Below are 27,899 nucleotides of genomic sequence, written 5' to 3'. Positions count from 1 at the left end.
ACTCATATGTTAATTCCACCCAAGATAAAGTCAAATGAAACACAATATTGTCTGCTGGTAATCATGTACCTTCTACTGAAGGAGTTGGATTTATTGGGGCAAAATTGCTTTAAGCATTATGAAGTAGATCAATTAGAAATGTGAAAGTAGAAAATTCCAAATACAAATTCATTTTTATTTAATTTTCCTCCTCATACACAAAATGAAGAAAGAAATAACTCCATCCGTGCCTTTGTCTTGCAGATTTCTGGGTGACTGCTGTTTTCTCTTCTCTCTATTCTGAATGAGCTGATTATGAAGAAAAGACGACACAGTATATCTATGTACCATCTCTGGTGTTATTAGTAAAGTTCTCAGTGTAACGGAAACAAATATTAGATGTAGGTATGAGATTGTAACATATTCAAAAACAAAACAGCAGATATATGTATAAGAGAAATGCATAGTAAGTGTTAATGCAGAACAAGAAAAAAGGTGAACACTTTCTTCCCAGCTTTCTTGAGCTCTGCTGTAAAACCAGCAGTTGTGAATTAAACCAGCGGTTGTGAATTAAACCTCAGCACCAACCTCCTCTGACCATTACCTGCTTATTCAGAGAGGCAACTTTGTCAAACATTGTACGCGTTGAAGCCGTAGTTCCATAAACATCATCCCACATAACAAATTAACCCTCAAGTGGCTAACCTATGAATACACAATTTTAAGTGTTTATAATACATTGACATTAAAAAATCTATCTACATCAATCAATCTATCTATTTTTTTATTATTATTATTTTATTTATTTATTTATTTTTTCAAATAAGGGGTGGTGTAGAGGTCAGCAAAACTAGAATCAGAACATGTTTGTTGAAAAGAGCAGAATCTAAAAACTTGATCAGGATAACAAAATAGTCAGGCAAGTTACAGCTCACTTCATTCGTAAGCTGAGAGGCATCTGTGAATGTTTCCGTGGAGCTGATGTTAGTACCGTTAGTTCAGGAGCAGGAACTTTTACTCCAGTTCCACCAGCAGGTCTCCCTCCCCCACCGTCTCTCCGGGTTTACAGTGGACCGTCTTCACCTGCACAGGAAACAGCACATACATGGCAGAAGCAGCTACGCCAAGGCACTCCCTAGCTAGATAATATTATATTAAATTACATTTAGCAGACACTTTCCAAAGTGACTTACAATGGAGGAATACAATCATGCTACAGTAACATTTAAATCTACTGTAAGGGCAGCTAGGTGCCACCAAGAAGATATTCAAGTGCAACTTGGTAAAGAGAGCACAGTTCATGACACAAGGTGTTCTTGAAGAGGAAAGATTTCCAGACCTGCTTGATCATGGATTGGGACAATTCTGGGGCCTCATTTATAAAGCTTGCGTGCGCACAAAACAGGGCTTGAAAGATGCGCACGCCACCTTCTACGCAAAGGCTAGGATTTAAAAAAAAACTAACGGGAAAATGTGCATATCCTTACGCCAACCCTGACCCTCGCGGACGAACATTTTGAAGATATGGTGCCTGCCAGAATCTGATTTGTGGCCGCGGGAGCGCGCACAGCAGCCCGTTGAGCGATAGCGCTAAAACATCAGATTTTCAGATTATGAAGCTCAAGAATGAGATCAAGTCATATTTAGGCAGAAACAACTTTTCATTAACTGTATTTGGCCTTCAATCAATTTTTGGCAGGTGAAAAGACCCATTTTCAGGGGAGAAATCAGATTCTGGCAGGCAATCACTTTTTGGCACGACAACGGCGTTTAGCGCAGCAACGACGTGCTGCCACTCACTCGCTTTCTTTCTGTTAGTGATGCCACTACTGTGACCACCAAATAATGTGGTTTTCCTGTCCTCCACCTAATCCACAACATCTCCATCTCAGTCTCCGTGAAATTTAGTGGCACGGTGGCTCGACACGTCTCATTCATCCTGACGCACAGCAGTGTAGGAAACAGACTGCAGGAAGCCGCTGCACATGTTCAGCAGACTCATTCATATGCAAATACAATCATCATGTAGTTTGCATTGACCATACATGGTAGAAAGTGGGCATGTAGAGGGCGGGATATGATGGGAATTCACGTGCGCAAACTTCCAGCTGGACTGTGATTTATAAAGAGAACAATGCGTGCACATCAGGATTTTTTTGTGCGCACGCCATTTTCAGCTTTTGAGCGCACGTACACTTTTAGTATGAATCCTACACACTCTTTTATAAAAGAGGCCCGTGGTGTGTTGCAACATGTAACTAGTTCTAACATAGAGGAGACCATGAGAGAACAGTCTTGACTGATCGACAGAGACAACGTGGTCAGAGAGAGAGAAGTGGTAACCAAACATTAGACTCAGGTTCTTTGCAATCTTCATAGGAGTGACTGTAGAAGAGGTCATATTTATGCTGATATCTAGACTAGGGTGGGTGGGTGGATGGACGGACGGACGGGGATGGTATTGAACTGAATTACCATCAGGTCCCAGAGTTATTTTGATACTTTAGACGTTACCTTTCCCTGTTTGGCTGCAGTCAGACTGTTCTGCATCTTCATGGCTTCAATAACACAGATCTCCTGACCTTCTGCAACCTGCAACACCAGAGCATCATCTCAGAGTTCATGTTAAACACCTGCAGCTCCACTGGCAGTGCAGAAGAAGTCTGAATATGTTGGCTCATTCATTGTAAATGCACTGTAAACTCACTGTAAATGTCAACATTGTGGCGTGTATCTTACCGTATCTCCAGGTTTGACAGACATGGCCACCACGGTGCCTGGCATGGGAGAACGCAGAATGCTGCTGGTATCTTCTGGAACCTTCTCTGGCATGTAGGAGGAAAACTTTGAGGCGAGCTTGGACAGAACACGGACCTTAAACTGAATCAAATACCAGGTCAAAGGAAAGGGATGGTTAAACACACATATATCACCTAAAAACAGTTGAGCTGATGTGCAGGTGTGCAGTCTTACCACGGTGCCCATGAACTGCAGGACAATCATCCCAGAGGCTTCTCTGGACAGACACTAGAAGAGGGAGGAAATATTACCTTCAACCTCATTTCTCATTCAGTTCCATCAGGACCCACGACGTACTCGGTAAAAATAAAAAACTATTGGTTTAACAACCTGCACCTACTTGCATGATTCTGTCAGAGCCGTTGATGGTGAGAGGCAGCAGAGGGGAGGCCAGGTTAAACTGCCCACTGACCTCCACCCGTTCTCCATCCACCTCCACCTGCAGAGAACCCAACACTTCTGAACTCATTCATCACCAAGAAACTCAAAACTAAATCACAGAGTTACCCCATTTTCCAAAAGACCCTTTTGGGGTTGAACAGACTGGTTACTATGAGGTACATTTCACTCATAGAGCTTGAGCTCTAAAATAAACAGATTCACACACTCAAATGTTGATTACACAAACTAGGCCTGTGTTGAAAAAAAATAGATTTTTCGATTCTAAATCAATTCTCATATTAATTCCTAAAAATCGATTCCTATGTCTAAAGATTTATTCTTTTTTTTTCATCATTACATTACAACTTTTGGTAATTTTGTGTTTATGCCCAAAAAAAAGGATGTTTTGTTTGAGACAATTTTTTTTTGTCCTTTAAATATGTTTAAAGGTATGAAAACATTAAAGGTTTCAGTTATAATTGCATAAATTGGCTATATTTCATTACTTTATATACTGTCTTGGGGTTACATTTGCATAAAATGCTAAAATTCTCAAAATTTAAAAACCGAAATAGACCGAAAATGGAAAAAATAAAAACGGAATGTGGGAAAAAATAAAACCGATTTCATCCGTCTCTGTTTCCTCCCTGGATCTGTTTGGTAATTTTGACCCACGATGTTTCTGAAAGCATTTCTATCAGCATTCTGGGAGCTGATTGGTCCTTACAGCATCATTAGCTGCAATACTTGCTGTTTCATCTCAATATAATACTAGTATTAATATGTTTCATAACTACAGTCATATAATTCATGCAACAGCTCAAAAAACTGTTTTAATAACACTAACTCAAATCAATATCGAATCGAATCAGATCGAACCAAATCTTGATAATCGATTCTGAATCTTAAGAATCGGAATCGAATCTTCACCTTCACATTTGAATGGATCCCCAGCCCTGGCACAGACTGTGTTCAGCGTGTATAATTTCACCAGATGTGAGAGCAAGTTCAATAATTGAAAGCAAAAAAAAAGAAAAGCGTTCTCATAGCTCAGCTCTGCTCACTCAGAGCTTAGAACTGCTAACTCTAAAAACACATTACATGGTCTGGTCTGGTCTGGTCTATCTTGTGAAAAAAATTAATTTCAGTCTCAGATGTTTGAGTTTTTTCAAAAACTCATGACAGGAGTGAAACTTAAATGTATCCCCTCTGTGTTCTGCTTCTCTGCTAGACTTCAAATTTATTTTAAACGTTTGGTTTTGACATCTAATGACCAACATATTCATGGTAATTTCCCAAAAAGTCATTTCAGACTTCTCAGAGTGGAATTGACTTACTTTACAAGTGAGTGGAAGAAGGTGACCCCAGATACATCCAATCAATAATCCCCCCCTTACTTGAATGAGCAAGTAACAAGATTTAGCTGTTAAAGTATGTGTTTATATTGTATCTTTAATTTCTTTATTTTTTCTAAGGAGAAAAACAAACAGGTTGTAGATCCTCAGTGCTCATTCTAGATGGTGTTTCAAAGTTGGTAATCAGACAAACATGGACCCCATCTAACCTTTAATGATCCTCATTTCCTTGTTTTTGGAACAGAACAGGTTTAGTGGATACAGATTAAACATACTCACTTTATAAATGTTCTCTGTTCTGGTTACCAGAACATTGTGGCGTCCATCTCCCAGTTCCACACAGAGCTCCCAGCGACTCCCGTCCACAGGACTAGGAGAAACCCTACGGCACAGACACGTCTTTAATGCCAAGTCCTAATCCGTTATGTGGGAGATTTGGAGCTGTTGATTGTTTCAAAATCACAAATATCTGTACTGAAACACAGAAATGTGCTGATTTTCACCTTAACATCTTCTAAATACGTTCATCTTTTAGCTGTTGTATTAATGCTCCTTTTACCCATTTCTTTGTTAATTGTTTTTGAATTTCTTTTTCACTGTAAATGAGTTTATTCAAATGAGTTTTTTTTTTAAGTCTTAGTTTGTTTATCTTCTTGGTTTTTTTTTTTTTGCACAAAATGATAGTAAAAAGCTGATTAACGCCTTTATCCAGAGAGATAAATAATTGCATTACAGAAAATAAAGAACTGTATAACAATATCCTAATTTTCTGAGACAGTCCTGTATAAGAAATTACATGTATAGCCTAGCCATGGCCTTATGTCATGATTGTTTGTACTGTGATTATCTTGTGCTGCTATAAAACTCAAATAAAGATATTGTGAAAAAAAGAAGCTGATTAACAAAACTGATAAAACCATGTGACGGCCACATGTCTGAGTGCAGTTACCTGTGTGGGCTGTGGATCCTGTGCGATCGCAGCTGCGTGCAGACGTGCAGCGCTGCGGCGGAGGCCAGCAGCTCCCTGCGGGCTGCAGCCTCCAGCTGGTGACCCTTGAACCCCTCAGGATAAACCTCGGGCAGGAAGTTGGTGCTGATATCCCCGGAGATGAATCGAGGATGAGTGATGATTTCCCGCAGCAGAGGAATGTTGTGGGTCACACCTGCAAAAAGGAATGTTGAACTGCTGCACAGAACAAGCTGCGCAGCAAAGACTGACATTCTTCTTGAATTTCTGGTAGAGATGCCCCGATCGATCGGGATCGGGCGATAACGCCCCTATCGGTTTTGATCGGCGTTCTGAAAATAAAAGTTCAAAGCAGCCGATCCAATGACGTTTACAACACCAAACCGCTGCCCGCGCTGCGTTCCAACACCTCAGACCCAGGTGTCCTGAGGGGGCGTGACCGGTACGGCAGTTTTACCATGTCCGTATAGGACAACAAATTTGCTGTTTGCAAAGTGTGTCCAAAGGAAATACCCCGAGGAGGAATGTTATAAAAGAATTTCAACACAACGAAGCTGATGAGACATTTGAAAGTTTCTCACATCAAGGACTATATAAAGAACAGGAGGTGCAGCAACGCCGCTAACTCACCTGTAACAGAGACCTATAAACGACAGCAGCAACAGCAGGAAAAATAAAGAACTACATCGTAAGGTAATGGATTCATAAGCCTTGATCATCAGCTTTCTGTTGTAGAAGACGTCGGGTTTAAACGCGTCGTTAGCTGCTTGGATCCCGGTACGAGCTGCAGATTCGTAATTATTTCACTGATGAAATCCTGCCGGAGTTTTACTAAACTATATACAGTCACATCCAAAGCCTCATGCAGGACGACAGTCGTGTCAGTCGACTTCACAATTGGCATTTGGAGTTCTAGTGTGAGAGTTGGGCTTCATTCAAGAGTTTCCACGCGGCGGATGTTATCGCTAAAGCTTAAGCAAACCTTAATAATTCATAATTAATTCTTTATTTTAAAATGTATCCCTTTTTCCTAATTAAGGTTCATAGTTTACAACAGGGGTAGGCAATTCCGGTCCTCGAGGGCCGGTGTCCTGCATGTCTTAGATGCTACCCTGCTTCAGCACACCGTGATAAAAGTACCTGTGTCATTAACAGAATTGTGCAGCCCTGGATGACAAGCTGATGACGATGATTAATTAGAATCAGGTGTGTTAAAGCAGGGAAACATCTAAAACATGCAGGACACCGGCCCTCGAGGACTGGAATTGCCTACCCCTGGTTTACAACTTGTATCAACTCTAAGAGAGTGACATGTCTGCTGTTGTCTGAGTTGGTGTACTGCACGTTGTGTTGAACACATTTATTATCACATGAAAACTCAAGTTAATAAGCTACATGAGTCTAAATCGTCTCTAAGAGTCTCTAGAGGGTGAAATATTGCACTTTGCCTCAGCCTGCAATAAAACAGACAATTCATGATACTTTCTCATTTTCTAATTTATATTCCTAATAATACCATGTCAGTGTTGTATACATGAGACAACAACATTGAAGAATTTATGGATTTCCCGCTGTGATCGGCAATATCGGGATCAGCAGATACTGATTTTAGTGATTGGCTCTCAAAATCCTGATGGTGCATCTGTAATTTCTGCCTCCTACCTCTGACCACATAGTTATCCAGAGCCTCCTCCATCTTGGCCAGGGCTTCTGCTCGACTGGATCCATAGGTGACTAACTATAGGAACAAAGTGGAGGGTATTACTGCATAACCACAGCCATTACACCACGTTTCCTTCAGTGAAAAATAAATAAGAAATAGTTAGAAAGAGAAGCATCACTGACCTTGGAGATCATGGGGTCGTAGTAGATACTGATGTCACTGCCCTCCTCAATGCCACTATCCACACGGACCTGAGTCAAGAAAGTGGTCAGCATGGATCATGTGTCAGCAAAAACTGATTACGGCATAAAGTTTCACATCAAATAATAATCTAAAAAAGAAAAAAAGTTTCTGTAATCGTTTTCTTTACTTAACAGAGAAAAAGGGAAGTAAAGTAAAAAGGAGATCAGTGTACAAAGTACTATACGCTAGTACTACACAATCTATGGGTGGATGTAATAAAACGGCCAGCTGTGCATACGAAAATGAAAAATACCCTATAAAGCTCTTTATAGACATAAAAGTTAAAAAGTAGCAGTATGGGTGTGATTTATTTTTTCCGGTTTGTCGGCCAGACCGTGCTAAACACATCTGTGAATGACTCACATTACTGATGTTCAGCGGTTCCTGGTACTGAGACAAGCGTCCAATGGATGGAAGCCCGAAAGACTTGTAAGGATCCTGACGGAAGCAACAACAAAGGGAGGGATTAATGAACACCAAAAATAAAATACACTATATAAATGTGAAATAGAGGATTCAATCTTAAGACTTGTAAGGATCTTTAAAGAAACAGACAAAACAATGCAGATAAATAACTATGACTGCCGACTTAAAGTAAAATCTGATGCAGTTGTAGCTTCTTGCTCCTAAACCTTGGAACATCACATGGATCCAGACCCCTAGCAAAGGTCTGTTTCCAAACAGACCAAGTCAGTCTGCCCAGTTGGGTTTTGACATTTCCCCCATGTATACCTGTGTAGGGATGGGAATCGAGAACCGGTTCTTGTTGAGAACCGGTTCCCAGTGCTTCAATTCCTTGGAATCGTTTGCCTTTTTCCCAAACGATTCCCTTATCGATTCCAGTCGGCGCGAATGACGTCACCAAGCACGTTGCGCCACGTGCGCATTCGCGCCCAGCAGGAAAACACGGGGACAAAGCGGCATAAACGCTGGAAAGTTTGGTTACATTTTACCAAAAATGTTAGGACTCGGCCGGCTGATGCGCTGGGAGCGCGGAGTCAGCCGGCGTCTGGTAAGGCTGATTTATGGTCCCGCGTTACACCAACGCAGAGCCTACGGCGTAGGGTACGCGGCAACACGCACCGTACGGCGCACGTCGCCGCGTACCCTACGCCGTAGGCTCTGCGTCGATTTAACGCGGAACCATAAATCATGCTTTAGAAGAGCTGCGCCACGCGGATGAGCCGGGCGCTCCGAGCCTCCGGCGGACAGCGGAGCTACTGACACAGCTGCAGCTGATCAGCTCATCTATGGAGAAGTTAAAGAGCATCTACCACTAGCTTCTCCTTTTATCAAGGCAGGGAAGAGTATCAGGCCAGAATAGATGAATGTCACCAGCAGTGACTAAGTTTGTGGTGTTGAACATGTTACTGGACATTCTTGTGTAATTGCTACAAAAGAATTTGTTGTTTTTCGTTAATTTCTACAGAAGAATATTTATTTTATTATTATTATTTTATATTAAATACATATTTTACTGTATATTACAAATCATTTTGTGGGGACCCCCTGGCACCATCGAGGAGCCCAAGGCTGGGGGCATCTTAAGACCTCATTTTTTTTTTTTTGTTCAAAGATATAAAAGTTTTATATCTTTGAACAAAAAAGATCGGAGAAACAAAGAAATTGAAACAAAGAAACAATTTTAGTATCAACTTTGTTTTATTAAAACAAAGTTGATACTAAAATTGTTTCTTTTTAGTATTTTAGTATCAACTTTGTTTTATTAAAACAAAGTTGATACTAAAATTGTTTCTTCTCCTTTTTTCCAAATGAGAATCGATAAGAGAATCGATAAAGAATCGAATCGATAAGCAGAATCGATAAGAGAATCGGAATCGAAAAAATCTTATCAATTCCCATCCCTATACCTGTGTCTCTGCTCGTTCTGTTCTTCTCTTTACAAACTCTCTTTTCCTGCTCTACTCACCTGGGGTCTCATTAATAAAGCTTGCGTGCGCACAAAACAGGGCTTGAAAGATGCGCAAGCCACCTTCTATGCAAAGGTTGGGATTTAAAAAGAAAAAACGAACCGAAAAATGTGCATATCCTTACGCCAACCCTGACCCTCGCGCACGAACATTTTGAAGATATGGGGAACTGGCGACGCAGGCGTGAGGTGGTGAAATGAAACCAGATTCATGTCATACTTTTAATGTCACCACATATCAGACTTATAGATCCACGTACACCCAAGCCGGTGTTCTGCAGAGGTGTCCCGCCTCGGCAAAAAATACTACCGTACCATCCCCGTTTCTTTTATCTCAGTTTCCTTTTTTTAAGGCTTTTTAAGGCAAATAGATGATTTAACAGCCAGAAGTCAGAATGTGCTTCACATAGATCTATGTGTACGACGCGTCGGCGGAAGAAAAAAAAAGATCACGCTTCCACGTAGATAAATGTTGATGTCTATGTGGAAGCGTGATCTGACGGGGTATTTTCATCTGTCAAATCATCCTACCTGCATTTATCTATGTGGAAGCGTGATTTGATATATAGTCCTGACCAAATGTGCAAAACTAAAATGTATCCAAATCTGCTTTACTTTTGAGATCAGTTGATTAATGACATTGAATTATATGAACATTGGAACAAACTGTTATGAATGGGAATGAAATGGTTTGCATGGAAAAGGCTGCTCCTTGTGGTGCCCACAAACACACACCTCTGCATACACTCGACTCTCAATGGCCCAGCCGTTGATCGGGATGTCCTCCTGCTTGTGCAGCAGCCGGTAACCCTTGGCAACTCGTATCATTTGCTCCACCAGGTCCAGGCCAGTAATGCACTCGGTGATGGGATGCTCCACCTGGATCACAATCAAAATAGAGGAAGGATATGTTGGTGATGAAGATGAAACTCAGCCCATCTTAGGTTCCTAAACTGGGATCTTTGATCAGTTGCTGCTGAAGGATTTCAGACCTCCACACTTGAGACTTGCTTTTCCTTTCAGCCCTATCCACTGTCCCCATCATCTTTGGTTTTGTGGTTGTCTCACAGTTAAAGTCGACTAAATGACCATTTGCGTGGAAATTATTTGTTCTAAGGTATTCCGTCAGGGATCAATTTGCTGAGTGTTGATTTGTGAAATAGTCAATAAGCACGCATCAGGGACGCATGTTTACTGGCTACTACAGAATCTTGACTAAAGGATTACGATTTTGATAAGGAATTGGCAAGTTGATCCACCTCTAATGTGTTGCAAATGTTTCTGGCAAATCACAGGGAGGAGCATCTATATCTTTATAGGCCCTTACACACCAGTTTTCCGTTGTGGAAAATTTCTCCCTTTGGCCAGTCTCGGCACCCATATCTAAGAGCCACTCCACAGACTCTGATCACGTCTTTTTCCACCTCCTGTGAATGTCAAATGGCATAAAAAAGGAGAGAGCGGTTGTGTATGTAAAGGTTACCCCCCCCTCCCTCTTCCATACTCAAGTGAGAGGTGTGAGATTTCCTCATAACTTTCTGATCATGTTAATCTTGTACAGCATTTTCACAAGGACGCAAAAGAACAAAGGAAACTTTTGACTGCAAATTTGGAAGATACAGAAATAAGAATTTTTTTTAGTTTTAGAGTAGAAGATGAAATCAGGTGCAACATTATTAAAAACGACTGAAGGAAAACAGTTGAATGAACATGGCTGGGTGGGGGTTCATATATATATATATATATATATATATATATATATATATATATATATATACACATACATATATATATATACATATACATATATATATATATATATACATATGCAGGTATATAGCACATATTTTTGTAAGTATTTTAGTGTACTTTTTCTTTTTTTTACTGAAGCTATTTGACAAACTTTTTTTTTTTTAATGTCATATTATTGTAACCGCACGTCAATATAATCAAATAATCGTGAGTTGCAGCCCAAAACTCCAACATGAAATTTCAAAGAAAACCCTCCTCTGATCGCCCTTAGACTGACCTGCAGTCGTGTGTTCATCTCCAGGAAGTAGAAGTTCTTCTTTGAATCCACCAGGAACTCAACAGTCCCAGCAGAGGAATACTGCACAGCCTGAGCAAGCTGGACTGCCTGCTCACCCATGGCCCGTCGTGTGTCTGGGTCCAGAAAAGTACTGCAGAGCAAAATGGCAAGGGTCAGAAAATCTCAGTGATGTCACTGAGGTCCGGTCCAGAGTACAAGAAATGTACCCTAAATGTTTGAAATGACCAAACAACTTTGGATGGAAATGGATGGATGGTTTGGTAGCCAATTTCTTTGTTGTAACAATGCTTCTTGGTAATCAATCTTATACCATTGGAAAGCCTGTTTATTTCCCTTTTAAATGGTGGCTCTGTCAGAAGAACCAGCTTGTGAAGTAGCAGCCTAGCAGGGCACAGCTACAGCAGCGTCCTTACCTCGGGGCCTCCTCCACCACCTTCTGGTTCCTCCTCTGAATGGAGCACTCCCTCTCATTGAGCCATAGAGCATTTCCATGTTTATCAGCCAGCACCTGCAGTAGAAACACACCACCCTGATCAATTCAATTCAATTTTATTTATATAGCGTCTATTACAACAGAGGTTGTCTCTAGGTCCTTTCCAGAGACCCAGAATATGACCCCGAGCAATTATTAGATAAACATAACACAAACAATGGCAGGTAAAAACTCCCCCTCACATTTTGAAGTGTGTTTGCTTCAGAAAATGCTTAGCTGAAACACTGAATAACAAATAAATGTAAAACAACGTTTTACAAAATTACTTTCTAAAAACAAAAATGAATTAAAAGCTGCAAGCAGTGTTGGTCAGGCCCCCGCTCCCTATGGACACTGCCCCCCAAGGGCCTCCATATTCTTGATCTAGATCACTATAAAGTATCTTTAGTGTTCCCAGATTCCCACTTCTGGAGTCAATAACTCCTTAATAAATAATAAAGACACGTAAAAGCAAAACGTCACGCTCTAGTTTGAAAGAATCATGCTCTTAAAACAGTAGAAGATAAATAACTTGTTATTTCATGTAAATTAATGTTTCAAATATTGGCACGTATAAAGCGTAAAATATCTTATAGCTCTTACAAACAAAATTTAATTTCTATAGTGATATGACAAAAATAATGGAAATGAGCATGATTACATTGGTTATGGGTTTGAAATGTCGGTTTCTATTGATTTTCAGTGAATTTCCCAGCCCTACTGCACAGATATCACCACTTACACCAGTGGTACCCAAACATTTTCTGGTGGCTCCCTTCGGTTTATGAGAACACATTTGTCACTCTATTATTCCTCTAGTCTCTTGGCACGCTAGACAAAAATTCACAGGGGGCCCTCCAACTAATTAATATTAAATCTGACAATAACAAAAATGTGGAAGAAAACCTTTTTTTTTTCTTCTTTAAATAGTGTGCGTTTGTATTGTTACAAAATAAAATATAAACACCACTGGCATAATTATCCTCCTCTGTTAAGATAGTCAGTATGATATTGAAACAACTGTGTGTTTTACCTGAATCTCTATGTGTCTTGGGTTATCAATATACTTCTCAATCAGGAGCCGATCGTCTCCAAAGCTGGATGCTGCTTCCTGGGATGAAAAACGGAAACCGTCCCTGGAAGGAAATATAAGGTGCTGTTTTTAAAAGTATTTTATACACGTCTCTAATTCTACTAAAATTGTCTGTAAACTACAACCTTTTAATGTTTTATTAATGATGATTTTCATATATTAAAATTTTTTTCAATACCTACTGTAGGGACTAAGTCCCAAACCAAGTCTACTACTGGTTGCTTATACGGAGGATTTAGTTTAGACGTGTGCCCAGTGCACTCCCAACATATCAGACTAAAGATTATATTTGATTCTACGATGGAGTATTACTAAGCCAAACTAAGACAAAAAAAGGGGAAATTACGAGAATAAAGTCATAATAATACAAGAATAAAGTGGTAATTTCGGAAAACTCCAACAGGAAGAGCACATCCGTCTTTAGTGGAAGAAGAGCTGTCTGGTATAGTATAGTATAGTACAGTACAGTACAGTATAGTATAGTACAGCATAGTATAGTATAGTATAGTAGCGGTGGTTCCATCTAATCCATTCAAAGAGGTTTTGTTGTTTCTCAGGAAACAATGAGGACGATCATAAAGATTTTCCTCTTCCACAAAAGATGCAATTTCTTCCAACTCTGTGTGGTTCCTTCTTCAAAATAGACGTAGTCGTTTGCACAATCGTTTTAAAGTCCTTATACTGATAATAATTTGGTGCCAAAAGATTATTTTCTTATTTGTGAAACCGATACCAAAATATAACTTCACAAGATGCTCAATATTCCTCATTTTAACACAGAGAGAAGACTGCTCTTCCTGTTAGAGTTCTCATAAACTCGACTTTATTCTCGTAATATTATGACTTTATTCTCGTAATATTACGACTTTATTCTCATAATATTACAACTTTATTCTCGTAATTTTACAACTTTATTCTCGTAATATTACAACTTTATTCTCATAATATTATGACTTTATTCTCGTAATTTCCTATTTTTTTTGGTCTTAGTTTGGCCTTAATACTCCGTCGTATGATTCACAGTTGCTTCGCAGGTTTATTTTTCTTAACTTTAACTCATAATACTTAACGAAAACAACAAACCGAATTGCTCACATCCAAAAACACATATATACACTACTAAATTCTAAAAAAAATAGGCAGTAGGCACAGTGGAGAACTGTTTGCTTCTCCAATCAGCAACACCCGTCTTTGGGTTTCCCCAGGTTAAATGGCAAACCCAGCTGGTTATGGTTCATACACTTACCACACGCCATCACAAACAGATGTGAGACAGGATATAATACTACTGGTACAAGTCAACGTGAACTTCATACATCTTGATGATAGCAGTAAGTGTCTTCTTAGCAGTAAAGTTATTTCTGTGGTATCTGTGCTCCGGAAGTTGAAGTCATGTCATACAGGAGAAGCGGAAGGATAAGGCCTGCACTCTTGAACAGGACGACAACGATAATATAACGGTACAGTACCTGGTCTCCTCGTCGTTCCAGGCTATTCTCATTCCCTTCCCTCCACCTCCTGCAGACGCTTTGATCATCACTGGGTAACCTGCCAACACAGACAAAGCACTCAACCTGCAGAAGAGTTCTCACAAGAGCAATGAAGTCCTCCAAAGATAACTATGACAGGAAACATTATTATGTTACAAAAAACCAATAGTGGATAGTAGCACGGTGTTTCGGGGGATTTTATTTACTTTGAGGCCATAGGTCTGCATGTCCATGCATATTTGTGTGTGTATATTAGATTCAATCTTTGTGCCACAACAAAACAATCATTTTTCAGTGAAAAATTGGTCTACATTTTTAAACTGTATCAACAGGAATGTTTAGAACTGTGGGAGTTAGGAAATGTTAAATGTCAGGATCAGTGACTGAGCTGTGAAGAGGAGATGGTTTTTGCAGTAATGGAACTGAGATAATCCCACTGATATGAACAGCAATAAACTCTTACCAATTTCATTCGCAATCTTCACAGCTTCTTCCGCAGACTGACAGAGAGAGAGAGAGAGACATAGTTACGGAGCATGAAATAAAGGAAACAGTTACTATTATTGACATTGGATGCTGTTTAGTGATGCACCGAGTTCGGTAACCGAAATTGTTCGGCCAAAAATAGCAAAAAAAAACACTTTCGGTGGGGGAAAAAAACGAACAATTAATTACGCCATGTTTAGATGATGCAAAAGAAGTGGATAAAACAAAATAAATAAAAAGAAAATCAATCCCTTTTCCCATATTAATACTTGTATAGGAAAGGGAGTGATTTTTCTTTTTTCTTTATTTTGTTTTATCCACTTCTTTTTCACTTTTTTTAAAATGCACTTTAATGCATTTTTTTTGTTTTAAGGCTTATGTTACAATTTTACAGCAGTCAGTTATAGGCCTAATGTAAGCTCAAAGATGGCCAAAAAAATTATTTTGCCAATTTATTTATTTTAAGTTATTGTGCTTTGTTGGTATAATGTCTGCTGGAATATTTAAAAAATACTGGGAAATGTTCAGTTGTTCATGTTCAATAAATATTTCTACCTTGTAATTTTGTAAAAGATTTTTGTCTTTGAAAAACGTGCCTAAAGCACATTTATTTGATATATGCAATGGTGAAAAAATTGGCAAAATAAATGGAAAAACTGCGAAGAACCATGTTCGGTATTCGGCCAAGTGTTTATTATTATTTTCCGTCACAAATTTTCATTTCGGTGCATCACTAATGCTGTTGCATGGTCAACCCACTCACAGGAACCAGAGCCAATCTGAGCAGCATTACCCAACCTAGACCCAACCTAGACCTGAGAGTTGTCACTACAAATGTTTTTCCAACAGAGTGAGGCGTCTTCACTTTCTATCTTTGCCAAAATGTGCACATGAGCAGTGCCTGGTAAACAATATGGCGCTGGCAACAACACAGCGACTGGTACTCGCTGTACACTTCAGACTTCCAGTGCAGGTAAGAGTCCTGTCTTCTGGTGAAATACTCAGATTACTCTGCAGGTGTGCGTCTTGTCCAGTGATGGACAACAGAAATACAGAATTACCAGCCAGTGACAAAGAAACTGATCAAGCTGATAAACAAGGCGGGCTCCGTTCTGGAACTTCTGGAGTTGATTTGTGCAAAAAGGGACACTTGATAAAGTAAAGAGGACCGTGGAAAACCCTGAGCATAATCTCCACAACACAGGGATTCAGCACAATAAACCTTTACAATGACTCCTTAAAAGACACTTTAATCATGACTATTGCAACAATTACTTTCTCTGGGGATAAATAAACTGATTTTGAAATTGAAGTGAATCAGAATTGATTCGAGCAGACAGAGAATCTAAGAGGGCGGTGGAATTGCAGCACTTGTCAATATTTCCTTTTTTAATATACTGTATTTTTATTTTGATAATTATTTCAAAATTAAAGGATTGTTGATGTTAAGGTTGTTTTCAAACTGAATTTTTGCAATAAAAGTGCAAATACCACTGAAGAGCTATAAATATTTTGAGTGTAATATAGATACATTATCTAATACTTTAAATCTGGTAAGAACAGCAGCATTTCATTTGAACAGTCCTTTATATTACCTGACCTTTTCCTACCATTGATCAGTTACAGTTACTGCAACTATTTATAATTTATTTGTGGTTATTATTGTAACTATTCTAAGCTAAAAAGCTATTACACAGCTGGTACGTGGGAACCTTCCAGATGTGCAGATTCTTCTGCTGCTTTGAGGGCGAGAAATAACTAATCAAAACATAGTTACTCAAACGATTCATAAGAAAAGGTAATATCACTGTAATTGTTACCCACTCTAATATTTGGGTGATAGCGTGTTTTGAGGGATTAAATGATCACATCTGTGTTGTTTTTATAGTTTTTCAATTCTTTAAAAAGCAAAATGTTTGACCGACTTTCACATATTTTTTTTCTTGTGCAAAATGATCTCCTGCAGTAAAGGACAAGATAAGGTGCTAACAGTGTTTTATGCAAACAGTTCCTTGTTGACTGGTAACGTTAAGGCAAAGCGCTTTAACATGGAGAAACGTGAGGTAGAGCCAGACTCAGGAATACCTGCCTTCATCGGCCCGGAGAGAGAAACGTTCCTCTCACAGGGTCTTCAGGGAAGCAGAATGCAGCAGAAAGCAGATTGGGCTGGTAGCAAAGGCACTACTGACCATCTCTGCTGGATTCAACAGTCCCTTTTATGAAAATGAAAACTGAAGGACTGCTTCATGAGGGTAATGCACCTCGTCTTATCTCAAAAGTGCACTCTCTTTTGATGGAGGATGCTCCAAAACCAGGTTTACATAAATCAAGGCAGAAATGGGAGTTTGGCTTGAGTGTGACTGAGTACAGAGATCTGGTCTGAACTGTGTCGAAAAAGTCTAACTGCCACTATTAACTCCAGATACAGGCTGACCTATCATAACTTTCTCCACCAGTCCTATCTTACGCCACTGAAATTGCAGCAATATAAACCAGATATCCAGCCTGTGTTTTAGATGTGGTATAGAAGAGTAGCTCATTCCTGCACTGCACTTGGTTCTGCACAAAACAAAACACATTCTGGCATCATTTTTCTGACATCATGACAAAACTTCTGGAGTGCATTTTCCATTAGATCCTCAAACCTGTTTATTAGGAGATACTACAAATATTGATGCACGATTTAAGAAAAGCTCAAAAGAAGTTTCTCTCCCTGGCCTTGTGTGTTGCCAGGAATTGAATCACAGTCACATGGAAGTCTGACTCCCAACTTTCTATAGGAAGATGAGTTTCAGAAATGAATAGCTCTGTTCCACTTGAAAAATTACATATACACTCAGGAAAGACTGTCATACTTTTACAGAGATGTGGCAACCTTATTTGGCATATATGGACACATTGTCAGCCTCTATGATGGACGGGGTTTTTTTTGCTGTCAGTGCTTACTCTTGTCTACCTTACCTCTCAACCATTTTTTCATGTATTTGTTATTATTTATGTTTTATCTCCTTTTTTTTTATTCCTTTACCTATTTTTCTCTCTCTTTCTCTCAACTTGTTGATGGGCGGGTTAGGGAGGGGTTTGCAGTTCTGTGTTTTCATGTATACCTTGAAAAATACTGAAAAGAAAATACTCTTTTAAAAAAAAAAAAAAAAAAAAAAAAAAAAGGAAAACTGTTCCACAGTGTACAGAGGTGTATGACCTGAAACATCTCAAGATCACTGAATTAGGGACCCGAGTTGGTGAGTCAACAATCAAGAATATGTGCGATAAAAATAAAGCAAAGCAAAAATAAAGCATATTCTCCAAATTTCAGCATAAGCTGGCTAAACTGTCCCGGTGTGACAGGCCCTTCAGTTTGTACGTGTGATGTACCTTGACGACTCCATCGAATCCCGGGATAGTGTTGACCTGGGCAGCCTTCGCAATCAGCTTGCTCTCAATTTTATCTCCCATGGCCTGGATGGCATGATTGTCTGGGCCGATGAAAGTCACGCCCTCTGCGGCCTAGCAGAAAAATGATAAGACAACAATGTTGCCCAATTTAGAACTGAGAAAACAAAACTTAAAAATAAAAAGACAACAAAACAAAAGCTTGCAGATAGCACAGTGCAATTGCATTTTGTACTCAGCTCTTTCCAGTAGGAACTAGGTACACATCTGCTCTAATTAACAATACTATATATAATGTTTGCTATATATGTTTATATACGTTTGTGCCCGTGCATGTGACAGCGGGTCCTCGGCAGAAATTGAGCGCAACTTTCTAATCAGCAGCAGGACAGCAGGGTCCAGGTCCAGGTTTCTTCCCTCCTAAAGGGGAGTTTTTCTTGCCACTGTTTGGCTTAAGGTTTTTCTCCCACTAGAGGAGTTTTTACCTGCCATTGTTTATGTAATAATTGCTCGGGGATCATGTTCTGGGTCTCTGGAAAGATCCTAGAGACAACTTCTGTTGTAATAAATGCTATATAAATGAAATTGAATTGAACCATTTTCACTAATTAAGATGTGAAACACTTTTTTCCAGATATTTTGGATCTTTAAAAAAAGAGAAGCATAAAAAAAACGTTAAAAAAGTTAAAACTTTAGCACTTACTTATTCATATACTTCTAGTAAAGTCTGCATGTGTTACTTACCAGTCGTTTGGCAAATTCTTTATTTTCAGACAGAAAGCCGTACCCAGGATGAACCTTGAAGGGGAAAATTGAAAAAACATTTACACTTCTAACCATCTAAATATGTGTGCGTACATAACAACACAGCTTGTTGTTGTTGTTATGTAGCCAGTGTTCTCATATTTTTCAATTCCATAAAATTATTTTTTTCAAAGGAAAATTATGTTGACGTGAGAAAATGTTTTCTTTAAAGATGGACAAAAGCCAAACTATAATGTTAATATCCAATAAATTTAAATGTAGACAGATACTTAAAGAGCTGCAACATGAAAGCACGTACAGCTTGTGCACCAGTGAGTCTGATGGCCTCCATGATGGCATCCATGTTCAGGTAGCTCTTGCTGCTGGCGGCCGGGCCGACACACACCGCCTCGTCAGCTGACTTTACATGCACCTTTAACAAAGAAACACACGGAATGTTTGCAACAGCTTGATCAATGACATTTTTAACAGTTGTCTTAATTGTGTAGAAAGCGTATATCTATCTATCTATCTATCTATCTATCTATCTATCTATCTATCTATCTATCTATAGTGTATATCTATCTATATCTGTGGGTACATATATATATATATATATATATATATATATATATATATATATATATTTATTTGTTTATTAGGGGTGTAACAATATATCGTGCCACGAAATTTTGCGATACAAAAACGTCACGATACGTGTCGTGGAGGTGACAAACTGTAGCGCAATATTGGGTTATTAATATTAATATATTGTGTTTACTAGTAACATCCTATTGGTGCAGCGGGATCACGTGACGAACTCGACCCGCGGACCAAAATCTTATTCCACTCAAAAGAAACTAGTACCGTTTTGCGGTCCCGTTTTGAGCTCTGAACTTTTACTTATGTAAGGCTGGTGTAGAGTTAAGCCTTACCTTATTAAATTAAACCTTTTTGGGGTGGTGAGTAGGATAAACACGGGGACAACTTCTGCTGAGTTCCAGTGTACTTTAATGTCCCTCAACAGTGTAGGATTTTAGAACATCAACACAGCACCTAGTGCCGTACTGTGGCGTATCACTCCGCCCAATCTAAAACAGACTAATCACTACAGATAAACTGACTAGTGTCATTATAGTCCCTGATTTACATCACAATATAAAGAATATATTTATAAAATAATGAACCCTGAATTACCAAAATAACCTTCTTAACAAAAATAAATCTGCTCTTACACTTCTAAGGTGAGCATTAATCAATCTTTTTTATGATGTAAAGATTGTGTCGTCCCCAAAGGTGTGAGGATGAAACGATAACGGGTTCACCTTACGGCCTCAGGCTGGAGCAGGTGAAACTCTGAGCTCTGGCAGAAACTAAATAACAGTCATGTTGCATTTGGAGTTTGGGACTTTTCATATTTTATTTATTTACTTATTTATTTAATTTTATTTGTTAAATTTCTGGAAAAGAAAAAAGTCAAATCATACATGAGAGAAACTATTCAGTTTGTGGCAAAATATTTTTACTTATGAAACTGAAGATCATAATGCAAACCTGACATTTACTTTTAGTTCAGTTTGTGGAAAATGGTTGGCCTGGCTTTCTCTTTAAAACTTAAACAGTTATAAAGCATTACAAACTGTAACAATAGGGCAAACGTACAGCATTGTTTTGTATTTTGTGTCTTTCAAATAAACAATTTTTTTCCAGTCATATGTTCCTCATTGAAGGTTGTTAAAAGAATACTGCTATAATATCGTATCGTTATCGGGAACTCAATATCATGTATCGTACTGTATCGTGAGATTAGTGTATCGTTACACCCCTCCCCTAAAGGACTTACAGCAGTAGAGTCCACCTCACTGTGAACAGCAACAGTCTTAATTCCCATCTTCTTACATGTCTTCATCACCTGTAGAAAAGAGTGTGTTGTTAGTGCCCAGCCTTCATCTTTATGATTGCAAAGCAACATTTTATTCAAGGATGTGGTCATGAGCCACAGTAAACTTTGCAATAACAAATCCCTCCTAAGAAGGAATAAATGAAAGTCTGGGGCTGATAAAATAATTTAATTTTTTTTTTTTTTTAAACAACTCGATGAACCAGTCTGCAAACCAAATTTGACTGACATCAACAGTGTGTACATTACTGGAAGAACCACCATCCTAGACTCCCACATTATCAAAATTTTACTCTTAACGCTATCTATATGTTGGTATTCTCAGGATCTCTGCAGTCGTTTAAGTTCCACAGAGAAGTTCTTGGAAACTGATTCAAAAGCAGTTGCAGTTCAGCTCAAAATACGTCTTACCCTGCAGGCGATTTCTCCTCTGTTTGCAATGAGGATCTTATCGAAGGTCTGCAGAGGGAAACAGCTATTTATCGCTGATACAGTGACAATCTAAACAAATACTCATTACAGTCAATAGATCATCTCTTCTGACAGAAGGAAGAGTGTGAATCTTACCTTTTCACTAGTGTTAGGAACTGTTGAATACAGAGCTCTGCTGTTGACGGCACAACATCTGGACGGGCATGTTGAATACTGAAACCACACACACATCAGAGCTTTATGGATTTCAGTCAACACTTCAATTCAGCCATTAAAGCTGTACTACCTAAAAGAGCCATTATATTTTACATATATTGTGTACAGTGGGTCAGAAAAGTTTTTAGTCAGCCACCAATTGTGCAAGTTCTCCCACTTCAAAAGATGAGAGAGGCCTGTAATTTTCATCATAGGTAACTTCAACTATGAAACAGAATGGGAGGAAAGAATCCAGGAAATCACATTGTAGAATTTTTACTGAATTAAAACTTCTTCTTTAAGAGGCTCCTCTGTCCTCCACTCGTTACCTGGATTAATGCAGCTGTTTTAACTGGTTATCAGTATAAAAGACACCTGTTTTAACTGGTTATCAATGTAAAAGACACCTGTTTTAACTGGTTATCAGTATAAAAGACACCTGTTTTAACTGGTTATCAGTATAAAAGACACCTGTTTTAACTGGTTATCAGTATAAAAGACACCTGTTTTAACTGGTTATCAGTATAAAAGACACCTGTTTTATCTGGTTATCAGTATAAAAGACACCTGTTTTATCTGGTTATCAGTATAAAAGACATCTGTCCACAACCTCAAACAGTCACACTCCAAACTCCACTAAGGCCAAGACCAAAGAGCTGTCAAAGGACGTGAGAAACTAAATTGTAGACCTGCAGCAGGACCAGGACTAGACCTGCACCAGCTGGGAAGACTGAATCTGCAACAGGTAACAGCTTGGTGTAAAGAAATCAACTGTGGGAGCAATTATTAGAAAATGGAAGATTTTTTTAACCAAGATTTTTGTGTACCGATACACCCCTAGTGTTTATGCATGCATGTGTGATATTTAGTGTAATTTATATACTGAGGTTTATGTTTCACTGTTTAGTAAGGAATAGGGATTCCCCGATACCGATACTGCCCTCATATACCCGTACTTGCAAAAATTCTCCGATACCACGTACCGATACTTCATTGTTGTTGTAGTTACTGGTTAGCGCCGCTAGGGGGAGATGTTGAGCTGCCCCGCGGCTCCCTGGGTGAGTGTGCAGCCTGGCTGAGCAGCAGCAGCCACAGGGAACTTTATTAAACACTCCACGTAACTCACAGAACAACATAAACAATCCCATTGTTACATTCTGGTTCGCCGCGTTAGCCGCGTTAGCCACTGACAGCCCACCTTGCTTCTGTCGTCGTCCCTTATTTTGAAATATGTCCACCCTGCTGACGTCCCGCTGCATTAATTGTCACTATCTTGCCTGAAACGGCACTGCCAGTCTCACTCATGTATCACTCTATATAACCGGACTATAACAATGGGATTGTTTATGTTCTTCTTCTTCTTCTTCTCTGTTTTATTGGCGGATGGCAACCAACTTTAAGGAGCATACCGCCACCTACTGTACAAGAGTGTGTAACATCATTTCATTTAGCCTGTTTTTTAAATTATATTTGATTGTTTATGTTGTTTCACACGGACGGCTTCAGGTGAAGCACCGCACATGCTCAGTTGATTTACCTGTGATGAGACTAAAGCGCGGAGGAAAGCCCCGCTGGCCGAGTTTTGTTTAAAATTGAATTTCTGTTGCAAATAAAACCTGTCTTCCAATTCATTGCATTTTTAGCCTAGTTATTTTTGTGGTAGAAGTATCGTATCGGTACTCGGTATCGGCAAGTACACAAATTAAAATACTCGTACTCGGTGTGAAAGAAATGGTATCGGAGCCTCCCTAGTAAGGATGACAGCTGCTGGATGTTTCATGTACTGACAACTGTCACCTGACCAGCACATCTGCTATGTGGAGGTCTGTGATTGGTGGTTTTAGATCCTAAGAACTTCTTCTTACCTGTGAGAAATGTTTCCTTGATGAAGGCTTGTTTGCCAAAATGCATCAGAGTTTTTTTATAGGTTTATGTAACCAAGCCGCTACGATAAAGGCTTTTTAACTTTTGCCAGATGAGAGTGCCTTGGATTTTCTCCTGTTTTTTCATCTGAATGTTCTCATCCAAAGAGCACCCGCTTTACTTTACCAGGTACGTCCTGGACGGATCCAGGTTCACCATCACCAGCAACAGTCGTGCTACTCAAAGGTTTCACACCAGTGCTGCGAAATTATTAAATTCATCACACAAAAACTCCAACAGGCCATCCTACAAACGAGTCAAAGGCAGACTGAGCAAAGGCAGACGGAGCACTCATACGGCTCAGAGCAGCTGTCTCAGTTTCCAACCTAACAATAGAATTCAGTTTCAGGCTTCCATAAATGCGTGACAGAGGTGAACTAAGTCACACACACACACACACACACACACACACACACACACACACACACACACACACACACACACACCAGTGTGTGTATACAGTGGGTCAGAACAGTTTTTAGTCAGCCACCAATTGTGCAAGTTCTCCCACTTAAAAAGATGAGAGGCCTGTAATCCAGGAAATCACATCGTAGGATTTTTACTGAATTAATTGGTAAATTCCTAAGTAAAATAAGTATTTGGTCACCTACAAACAAGCAAGATTTCTGTCTTTCTCAGACCTGTAACTTCTTCTTTAAAGGAGCTTGAGGCCGGATTGAGGCAGGATTTATGAAAAAAAATCTGTATACGTTTTAAGTTTTCTAGTAATAATGTCAGATGAAGCGTTCCAAATCAAAAAGAATGAGCCCTCTAGTGCAGGGGTCACCAATCCTGGTCCTCAAGGGCCGGTGTCCCTGCAGGTTTTACATGTTTCCCTGCTTCATTGCACCATGATACAAGTGACTGTGTCATTAACAGAACTGTGCAGCCCTGGATGACAAGCTGATGACGATGATTAATTAGAATCAGGTGTGTTAAAGCAGTGAAACATCTAAAACATGCAGGACACCGGCCCTCGAGGACCAGGGTTGGTGACCCCTGCTCTAGTGTATCTCTCTGTTTCCTTGAACAGGCTGTGTGCTGCAAAATGTGCTGCAATTCGGGCCCAAATTTCCCACGCTGGGCTGCGGATGTGACGTCACATGACGCTGCATGCTCGTTCTCCCCGTTCTCCCGTGCCGGCTTCACTGTTGGCTGCAGTACCCCCAACGGCCGTCGTGGTGAAGGGTGGCGCTAGAGAGTCTAATTTCTTAAAAGGAGCCTCATGCTCCTTTAAGAGTCTCCTCTGTCCTCCACTCGTTACCTGTATTAATGGTACCTGTTTTAACTGGTTATCAGTATAAAAGACACCTGTTTTAACTGGTTATCAGTATAAAAGACACCTGTTTTAACTGGTTACCAGTATAAAATACACCTGTTTTAACTGGTTACCAGTATAAAAGACACCTGTCCACAACCTCAGTCACACACACACACACACACACTCTCTCTAACCACCACTGTTGAAGGGGCCCATTTGCTTTTGTAATCATCATTATTATTGTTGTTATACATCACTAAAACACATTATTTAATATAGCAAGACTATTGTGAGGATGTCCACTACAGTGCTTTCCTTTGTTATAGCATAAATAAAACAGAGCAAATCCCAAAAAAGAATAAAGAATCTCACTCCAACACTGCAAAAACTCAAAATCTTAACAATATTTGTCTTATTTCTAGTTAAAATGTCTCATTTTTAGTCAAAATAATCTCATTACACTTAAAACAAGACTCATCACTGGAAAAAACAACAATTTTCACCTGTTTCAAGTAGATTTTCACTTAAAATAAGTAGAAAAATCTGCCAGTGGAACAAGATTGTTTTTCTTGTAATGAGAAGATAAATCTTGTCCCACTGGCAGATTTTTCTACTTATTTCAAGTGAAACTTTACTTGAAACAGGTGAAAATTGTCAAATAACAAGTTATTTTTCTGGTAATGACTCTTGTTTTAAGTGTATTGAGATTTTTTGACTAAAAATTAGACATTTTAACTAGAAATAAGACAAATATTCCTGGTAAGATTTTGAGTTTTTGCAGTGAAGCAGGTAAGGTTGAGAGCCCTGCTGTGACTGTTTGCCCTGTTTCTCCCCCAGTAACAGACCAGAGACCAGAACCACTAACAGCAGTTATTTCATCATCCACACGGTTAACGTGCAACTATTGTAGACCTGGGATGACCTGCAGCTGTCTGAAGCCTGATTTATGGTTTCGCGTTACACCGACGCAGAGCCTACGGCGTAGGCAACGCGGCGACGCGCAACGTACGGTGCGCGTCGCCGCGTTGCCTACGCCGTCGGTTTAACGCAGACCATAAATCAGGCTTGAGTGTTTACTGAGAGGACGAAAGACAAACACCCGACCCCCTCACGGAGACAAACCCCCCGTCAGAGAGAAGAGGAGACCCCCCTCACAGGTGACCCCCCTCACAGGTGACCCTCCCCTCAGGTGCCCCTCTCCCCCGCAGGTGAACTGACCCTCACGGAGAACAGCAGCCTGTCCACCAGCCCCGAGCACCTGGACGCCGCCATGTTGTCTGGCTGCTGCTGCTGCTGCTGCTTCTCTGGTTGATGAGGAGCGTCCACCGGCCTGTAGCTCAGTACCGCCCCCTGCTGGCGGAGGGTGGCGAGTCATATCAATTTAGTTTAACAATTACATTGTTTTACGGTAAAAACAAACAAAAATCATATGTATTACTTCATAGACATAAAAACATCATAAACTCCCCCCAAAATTATGACGGAGTATTAGGGCCAAACTGAGACAAAAAAATCTTGAGAATAAAGTCGTAATATTACAAGAATAAAGTTATATAGTAATATTAAATATTAATATATAATATTAAAGTAATATTAAATATATTAAAAATATATAAATATAACTTTACAAGATGCTCAATATTCCTCATTTTAACACAGGGAGATGAATGCTCTTCCTTTTAGAGTTGTCATAAATTCTATTCTCATAATATTACGACTTTATTCTCATAAATTACGACTTGATTCTCGTAATATTACGACTTTATTATTGTAATGTTACAACTTTATTATTGTAATGTTACAACTTCATTCTCGTAATTTTACGACTTTATTTTCATTATATTATGAATTATTCTCGTAATTTCCATTTCTTTTTGTCTTAGTTTGGCCCTAATACTCTGTCGTACAAAATACATCCACACATACTAGAAGATACTTACAGGTATATCCTCTATATCTCTTTTCAGGTCTCATATTAGGAAGATCATTCGCAATCTCTTTCCATCTGCACTTCTCCATATCCTTTCATTTTTCGTAGCACCCTTTTCCTCCGACCTAATCTTCGACATTGTCAAGTGTTTGGGGCCATCTAGGTTTATTGATATCACATTCTCAGTCATATTGAGGGATGTTTGGTAGGGCCAGGCCCCCATCAGCCTTAGGGAGTTGGAGAATCTCCTTCTTCACACGAGCCCTTTTATTGCACCACAGGAATGAGTTGATTAGCTTGTCAATGGTGAGAAAAAACGGTTTACGTATAAATATTGGAATTTGCTGAAAGATATATAGAAGCCACGGTAGTGTAACCATTTTAATAAAGCTGACACGTCCCATCAGGGGAGAGGCAGGGAGGACCGTCTAGCCAAGTCTTCCTTACAACGTTCAACTAAGGGATCCACATTTTTGGCAGCAAGTTCTGTAAAGGATTTATAAAAATATTTATTTATTACACTGTCTGTACTTCCCCAGAACACGTATTCCTAAATGTATGTAATTTGTGTATACGTGTCTGAATGTCTGTGAGTTGTGAATCAGTTGTGTTTTTTTATTGTTGTGCCACAAAGGGGGTGCTGGTTCAGTTATTAAAGAGTTATTAATAATTGTCTTTTGATAATTATTCATAATTAATAAAGAAGATTACTTATCAAAATTAAGAAAATTCAAACGGGCACCACCTGATTTATCAGGAAAATAATAACTAAACAGCAAAATCAGTCTCAAAATAGCTGTTATTCCATACGTGCCAGCCTGTTGCCCAGGGGTGGCGCTATAGAGTAATCAAATCAAATCAAATCAAATCAAACTTTATTTATATAGCACTTTTCATACAAATAATGAAACACAAAGTGCTTAACAGAAAAAAAAAAAAAAAAAGCAAATAAACATAAAACTTATTAATTCTTTCCTTTCTCAGTTATTAATTATAAGTATTTTATCACCATCATTGTTCTCCATTGTTCTTGTAGTTTGTTGTGCAGGCCTGCCCCCTCCTTTTCTCTCTTGTGCATGTTTGCAGGCCGGAGCTCCAGGAGCTGCAGGCTGACCTGCAGTCCCCCCTCTGATCATCCCACTGCTGCTTCCACCTGTCTTCCCTCCTAAAGGGGGGTTTTTCTTGCCACTGTTTGGCTTAAGGTTTTTCTCCC

General features: G+C 39.3%; 1 protein-coding gene across 1 annotated transcript; it reads right to left on the bottom strand.

Moving 5' to 3' along the window:
- Window positions 1-154: 154 nt before the first annotated feature.
- On the bottom strand, window positions 155-26,058 carry pcca (propionyl-CoA carboxylase subunit alpha). The gene is made up of 23 exons (XM_061744879.1): window positions 25,975-26,058; window positions 21,513-21,590; window positions 21,357-21,404; window positions 20,889-20,957; window positions 19,365-19,478; window positions 19,046-19,099; window positions 18,284-18,415; window positions 14,886-14,922; window positions 14,402-14,480; window positions 12,873-12,975; window positions 11,781-11,875; window positions 11,347-11,497; window positions 10,053-10,196; window positions 7,751-7,825; window positions 7,327-7,395; window positions 7,144-7,219; window positions 5,464-5,677; window positions 4,794-4,896; window positions 3,119-3,217; window positions 2,953-3,006; window positions 2,719-2,859; window positions 2,494-2,571; window positions 155-1,062 (listed from the first exon to the last, which is right to left on the bottom strand). Exons 1-23 carry the CDS (start codon window positions 26,026-26,028, stop codon window positions 994-996), a joined length of 2,136 nt encoding a protein of 711 aa, XP_061600863.1. The 5' UTR covers window positions 26,029-26,058; the 3' UTR covers window positions 155-993.
- Window positions 26,059-27,899: the final 1,841 nt, after the last annotated feature.

The sequence above is a fragment of the Cololabis saira genome, chromosome 17 (genome assembly GCF_033807715.1).
Source record: "Cololabis saira isolate AMF1-May2022 chromosome 17, fColSai1.1, whole genome shotgun sequence".
In the NCBI taxonomy this organism is placed as follows: Eukaryota; Metazoa; Chordata; class Actinopteri; order Beloniformes; family Belonidae; genus Cololabis; species Cololabis saira.
Note: the sequence above shows the minus strand (reverse complement) of the source record. Positions and strands in the feature narration are given on the sequence as shown.